Source organism: Nesoenas mayeri (genome assembly GCF_963082525.1).
Source record: "Nesoenas mayeri genome assembly, chromosome: 28".
Lineage (NCBI taxonomy): Eukaryota > Metazoa > Chordata > Aves > Columbiformes > Columbidae > Nesoenas > Nesoenas mayeri.
In genome coordinates, this window is record NC_137558.1 from 375,643 (window position 1) to 382,579 (window position 6,937).

At 55.9% G+C, this 6,937-nt stretch overlaps 1 protein-coding gene across 1 annotated transcript; it reads left to right on the forward strand.

Annotated features, from left to right (window-relative positions):
- Nucleotides 1–1,243: 1,243 nt before the first annotated feature.
- LOC308050511 (keratin, type II cytoskeletal 4-like) lies at nucleotides 1,244–6,466 on the forward strand (the record flags this gene model as incomplete). Its single annotated transcript, XM_080360651.1, has 9 exons — nucleotides 1,244–1,696; nucleotides 2,543–2,757; nucleotides 3,023–3,083; nucleotides 3,664–3,759; nucleotides 4,332–4,496; nucleotides 4,570–4,695; nucleotides 4,948–5,168; nucleotides 5,469–5,497; nucleotides 5,988–6,466. 9 exons carry the CDS (start codon nucleotides 1,244–1,246, stop codon nucleotides 6,464–6,466), a joined length of 1,845 nt encoding a protein of 614 aa, XP_080216777.1.
- Nucleotides 6,467–6,937: the final 471 nt, after the last annotated feature.

Sequence of the window (6,937 nt, forward strand, 5' to 3'; positions counted from 1 at the left end):
TCCCAAACACAAAGAGCCGCAAGAGCCCCATTGTTCCCTTTCCCAGCGTTCGCTGGAGAAGGCCCGGAGATGGGTGGCAGGTCCTCACCTCGGGCTGGCGATGGGATTCACCTGGCCAACGTGAGTCAAAACCATCTGGTGTCCAGTCTCATCCGCCCGTTGAGGCTTCCCCTGCTGGTGGAGGAGGACGAGCGCGGGCGCCCGGTGAATCACCCGTTCCCTCCAGCGGCACCGGGGGCTGTTTCTCTTGGAGATGCAGCCCCACGAGTGTCAAGGACGTGTCTGGCAAAGTCGCCGCGCTCGGCTGCCGCTGTCTGAACGAGGCGGATCTCACCGGCCCCAACGTGCTACTGTTCCTTGTTTCCTCCAGAGCTACCGGGATGAATCCAAGAGTCTCTGACATCAGCTGGGTAGAAACTCCGAGGGGCAAAGATTTGATGGTGTCAACTGGACTTCGGTTGAAGAATCTACAGCGTTACCCCAGTGAAATGTCACTGACCGCAAAGAGCAAAAATGGAGTGAGAAAACGGAGCTGTGCGGCGGTTCCGGGGTGCAACCAGCTGTTTGAGGTGGTCGGAGCTCAGCGTGAGATGCTGCACGGGAGTGTTTGTGGGGGCATTTTGAGTCCTTGCAGATGAATCCAGACCCATAACTCAGTGAATGTGCTGATGTTTCAGGTGCATAAGGATCCATCCATCACAACACGACTTCCACGGCGCTTTTCCGTAGTCGCCTTTTTTCTTTTGGTTATTTTCCGCACCCAAACCAAGCCTGGTGAGAGAAAAAAGGAGATTGTGAAACGAGCCCCACAAAGTGCAAGTCTGCAAAACATGCCATCACACACAGGGCCCATGAGACACAAAACCCCAAACGACACGCTGCAAACAGATCACAAAGGCTTTCTTCAAAAATGTTTGCTAAACTATAATTAGTGTAAGTTAGGGGAACACTTCAAACCGTAATATATTCTAAGCCAACTTGCAAACAGAGCACTTTTAGATTCCTTTTTATTTCCTCAGTAGTTAGTGTTTGCCGGGCTGTTTTGCATTCTGAGGAGCATTTACTGCTGCCAGGCAAACCAAACCCTTAAGCGCTTTAAATTAATGTCCTGATGCTATCAAGGCCAGCTTCCCAAATGTATATAAGGGGCAGCGGCATCACCGTGTCACTTCAGCGGCACCTCCGCTCCCGTCCTGCCGAAGAGCTTCCCCAAACTTCGCGATTTGCCTCCAGAGGAGCCAGGATGAGCAGACAGGCGCCCACGGTGCGGTCCGTCCTGGGACGAAGAGGCTTCAGCTCGGCTTCGGAGATCTGCGGGCGCAGCTTCGCCGCCTCCGCCTGCCCGCCCGCGCGCTGCGGCGCCTACAGCAGCCGGAGCGTCTGCAACCTGGGGGCCAGCAGGAGGATCTCCTACGTGAACGGGGTCTGCGGGACCGGGTGCTTCGGAGAGTTCGGCTTCGGCGGCGCGGGCTACGGCAACGTGGGAGGAAGGGTCGGCCTCTGCGGCCCCCGCGGATTTAGCATCATGAGAGGTTACCCCGACCGCAAGGCCGACGGCATCCAGGGCATCTGCATCGACGAGCGGCTGCTGAAGCCGCTGTGCGTCGGGGTCGACCCGCTGGAACACGAAATCCGCTGTCAGGAGAAGGAACAGATCAAGACCCTCAACACCCAGTTCGCCTGCTTCATCGACAAGGTGAGTGCGAACCTTTGAGAGATCGAGCGCGACCGAGCTCCCCCCACCCAGCCCCGCTCATGCTGGGATCACCCAGCGCGCTCCGCGCAAAGGTCCGGACCCCACACAGCCACGCGGGTGGGATCCGCCGTGCTGGCCGAGGGCTCGTTTCAGACAGCCCCAGTATTTCACAGAACCATAGAATGGACCCACAGGACCATTGAGTCCCTGTGCAGAGAATCCCCGAATCCCCACCCTCGTGGGTGTTTGCACCGTGGCCAAGGCAGCCATGGCCCTTCCTCTCTGGGTTTCCCGTGCAGGCTCTGGTGGGCTCATATTCCTGCCCTTAGACCCTTTTCCCCACTTTGTCTTTAAATACCGCGGCTGTTCTAAACCCACTCCTGAAGCAGAGGAGCTTCGTCCCGACGGCCGCACCCCAGCGCGAGACCCAACGCTGAGCTGCCGCCTTTGTAGGAAAAAGACAAACAGGTCCCACCACTGGGACTCGATCTCCTCCTAAAGCATCAGAGGAGCTTTATTTCTATTAACTGGCAGATTTAGGCATGTGACTTTTAAATCTCTAAATAATTTAGATATGTGAATTTTAAAGTTCTAAATTATTTAGACATGTGAATTTTAAAGTTCTAAACTATTTAGACATGTGACTTTTACATGTTTAAATAATTTAGACACATAACTTTTAGATTGCTAAAGAAGGGCAGATGATTTTATGATGATTGTGGTACAGCACTGCTCACTTCCCAAAGATCCCATTAGTGCACCTGCAGTTTCACAATGACGGTCAAACCAGGTGCGGACATACCACGCTCCCCTTTATTGGAAGGGTTGCTGTTTTCTGGCCTGCAGGTCCGGTTCCTGGAGCAGCAGAACAAAGTGCTGGAGACCAAATGGGGCCTCCTGCAGCAATACGTCCTGCCCAAGAAAGGGAAAAACCTGGAGCTATACTTCGAGAACTACATCTGCGACCTGCGGAAGCGCCTGGACTGCCTGCTCTGCGAGAAGCAGAAGCTGGGCAGCGAGGAGTGTGCCACCAGCCAGCTGGTGGAGGAGTTCAAGTGCAAGTGAGGACCTTGGGCGCTTCGCCTCCCCCGGGCTCGTCCCGCGCTCCCCGGCGTGCGGCCCCTTCGGGGACGTTGCGTCCTCCCGTCTCGCTCGCAAGCTCTTTGCATTGTTAATGTTGTTGTTCACAAGTGGCTTCAGCTCCGGGGATGGTCCGACGGCTGCGGTCTGGCAGCCTCGAGCGAGCCAGGGCTGTCATCTCCCCGGTGCTCCGCGCCCGCGGGGCTGATGGCACCGCCCGGCTCAGCCCTTTGCCTTTCCCAACAGGTATGAGGAGGAAATCAACAGGCGGACGACAGTGGAGAACGAGTTTGTGGCACTCAAAAAGGTGAGAGGCTCGAATACACCAACCACTACACCTATAGCAGGTTTGTCTGGGGTAGAGCTTGGCTGAAATAGTGGATTATCAGCAAATGCCTGTAAAGAGGGCCAGAAAAACAGGCAAGTGCAAGTAGAAAGTAAAAAGAACGTATCCCCAAAGCTTATGTTGCTACAGCAAAACTTGCATGTTGAATTGCACTGGGAGGGTGTATTTGTGGGAGGGGGACAGTGAGCGGGGTCCCACTGCAATACCTGCCATCTCAGACACTGATTTATTCACATCCTTCACACTTAGACGTCAGAAAAGCAGAAATCATTTTAACAATATTAAAAAAAATAATTGGAATGCTCATTAGTCAGTTCTGAGTTTGGAGCTACATCCCAAGTAAGAAATAAACTAATCCCAGTAAGTCCCAGTGGGACGTTCCACTCGTCCAGGAGCCACCGGGGCACCTTGACTCACCGTCTCACACCTCCCCGCTCCTGCGCTCCCGCTGGGACGCGTTCCGGTGCTCCTGGCGCTGCCCCCGTCTCCTCGCGGCTCCGCGCTCCCGGCGCCGGGGCTGGACGCGTCTCCTCTCTTGCAGGACGCCGACTGCATCTTCCTGAACAAGGAGGAGCTGGAGGTGAAGGTGGATCTGCTGAGGAGGCAGCTGGAGCTGCTGAAATGCGTCTTTGAGGAGGTGGGTTCCTCTGCTCGGCCCAGGGCTCGGTGGCGCCGTCTCACCCCTCAGGTGCTCCAGATTCCTTGGAATCCCCCTGGGACATCTCCCCCCGCAAGCCCTGAATAGTTGAAAGCATGGAACTACAAGGCTGATAGAAAATTAACATGATTAGGCTGGAAATAGGGTGTTTCCCCCTTCGTTAATGCAGCTGCAGGGATGAATTGGCTGTGTCCTAACTCTACCCCGAGAACAGAGATGCGTCCGTCTCGTTCCTCCGGATTGCAGTTGTCTGATTAGAGCTCCAGAAACTCCCAGCTTAATCCTGTCATTAGCATCAGCAAAGCAGCTGAAGATGACAGGATAGCAGGGGCTCATCACTCAGGTTCCCTGCCCTTGATGTGGACAGAATTGCTGCAGGTCAGCATGTCGGTCAGCAGCCGACGTGTGGCAACTCATCCGACAGGGAGCATTTTCTGCTGAGCCGACCGAGGGACATTGCTCGACTTGTGCGGCTCTGTGTCCCAGCCCTTCCTCCACTGAACAGCCTTGAGACTTGCTAACGGCTGACTAAGCCATTCCCCAACCCACAGGAACGCGCTCAGGTGGATCGGCAGCTGTGCGACACCTCGGTCATCGTCAAAATGGACAACAACCGCGACCTGGACATGGAGAGCATCATCAAGAATGTCGAGTGCTGGTACCAAGAAATAGCTCAGAAGAGCAAAGAAGAAGTTGACGCTTTCTACCAAACCAGGGTGGGTGAGGAGGACCTGGGTGCCCGTCCGGCAGCTTACCGGGTCAAAACAATGACTCTTTCCTTGGTTCCAGTTTCAGGAGCTTCAGGACAAGAGAGGCAAATACTGCGATGATCTGCAAAGCAACAAGTGCGAGATTTCAGAGCTCACCCGGATGATACAGAAGCTGCAGTGTGAGCTGGAGAACGCGAAGAAGCAGGTAGGAGAGGTGGCGATCCAGGGAGGGCAGCGTCTGGGAGGACAACTCGGGCATGGGGGAAGATGAGACTGGCCGTTAGTGTCCCTAAGACCTGCTCTGGGCTGTACAGTTGAAAAGCGGATAGAGAGAAGGGACGGCTGTGGTTGTTTGCTCTGTCTGCAATTGGAATAGCGGATTAATCTGGAACCAGGATGTCCAGGAATTATGAAACGAAGCCTTGAAGACACATGCACTTTCATTCTCCGCTGACAGGTCTCCTGCCTGCAAACCTCCATCTGTGACGTGGAGCAGCGCGGGGACTGTGCCCTGAAAGACGCTCGGGAGAAGCACGTGGAGCTGCAGAACGCCCTCCAGAAGGCCAAGGACGAGCTGGCCTGCATGCTGCGGGACTACCAGGAGCTGCTCAATGTCAAGCTGGCCCTGGACATCGAGATCGCCACGTACAAGACGCTCCTGGAGGGTGAAGAGAGCAGGTGGGTAACACAGACCTTGGCCCTTGTCTCCTGAATGTTGGCTGATTCCAGCTCCCAAGTGAGCTGTGCAGCTCCAGGATCCTGCGGGCTGTCAGAGACGGGCTGGAGAGACGGCCGGAGGCCACACGGGCCACCCTGGTGCCAGCAAAACTGTTCCTGTCCCAGGGACACACAGACGTGTTACGACAGGGGATTAAGTGGGGTGGATGTGCGGCTGGAGTGATGAGTAACGTCGGGTTTCCAGATGTGTGTGCAGCTGGTTAATAGAATAATGCGTGTTTCTCTTCTCTCCCCTAACAGGATATGTGTGGGGAACCCGGTGAGCGTGTGTAAGTAACCTGAAGATTTTCAGACGTGAGGGGTTGTCATTTTAGGAAATCCACTCCGGTGTACAGAGCAGCACCTTCTGCCCGCCCCTGCCGCCCTTTGCCATTTCTGCCCAGGTCGATGCTGAAAGTCCAGACCCAGAAATCTCAAACACCTCTGAGTTTCAAAAACAAACCAGGTTTTAGATGGAGGGGGGAAGGTAGAATTTGTGACCCTTTTATGCTCTTGGAGGCAATAGTGAGCTGTCCTGGCAGGCTCAGCAGGCACCGAACCCAGGAAGAACATCCCCAGAGCATCAGCGTGGGAGCCGGGAGGGCCTGGGAGGGGATGTGTTGGGACATGGAGGAGCTGGAAGGAGCGGGGGCTCCGACACGTTGGACAAACCCAGAGGAAATCAGGCTGGGTCGGTTCTGTCGCTCATGAAACAACTTGCCTGGTGATAGTCCTCCAGCTTTCCTCCCTAACGAACGAACCCTGTGGGCTGTCTTGCAGCTGTGGTCAGCAGCGGCTACAACATCCCCGACGACTGCGGGCTGCTGGCTGCCAACGCAGCCGCGTGCGGCTACGGCTCCCTGGGGAGACGGTCGGGAAGACACGGCTCCCAGAACGGAGGATTCAGCTCCCGGAGCGCGGGGATCCATCCCAAAAGAGTCATTAGCTCGGTGGCCAAGCAGTGCGTCCCAGAGGTCTATTGCCAAGCCGGAGGGGTCAGCTGCAAAACTGGGGGATTCAGCTCCCAGAGCGGGGGGTTCCCGGCCCGCACCGTCGTCAGCACGGGCAACGGGGGCTTGAATGGTAGGATGGGGGCTTGCCAGGCCGGTGGGGTGGTCAGCTTCGGAAACCAGGGCTGCGTGGTCAGGCAGCTGGGGGGCTCTCCCGTCGTGGTTGCCAACAGCCCCGAGGCGCTGGGGTGCAACGGCGGCGTGGTGGGGAACTACGGCGTTGTCAGAGACCCGTGTGTTGTTCCCTAGGGCCATCAGCTGGGGAGGTGGCACAGCCAGCAGCGGCGGAGGACAACGCTTAGACGTGCGCTTCCTACGGCCGGCATGATGCAGGATAGTTTCTCTGCCCACTAGTAGCAACGTTGGTCACCAAGCCCACTCCCACATTTGTTAGTGTCAGATATGTACCCTGAAAAGTTCTGTTTCAGAGTCCCCACCCTAAGGACACATCCAGCAAGCTTCTCCAGCAGGTGCTCAGCTCAGTGTTCTAGAACTCTCCTGTCCAGACTATCGCAGCGTTTAGGGTTTGCTTGTCGCACCGCGCTCTCCGGCCTTTCCCACACCCAGCAGACCCATGAACAACGCCCTTCCTCGCGAGACACCTCTTTCTCTTCCCAGAGCATTTCAGAACAGAGAGCGGCGGTTTCACTGCAACGCGCACGCTACGCTCCCTGCGCTTTGTTTTTCTTTCTTTCTGTTTTTGTCAAAGAAAAACCCTGA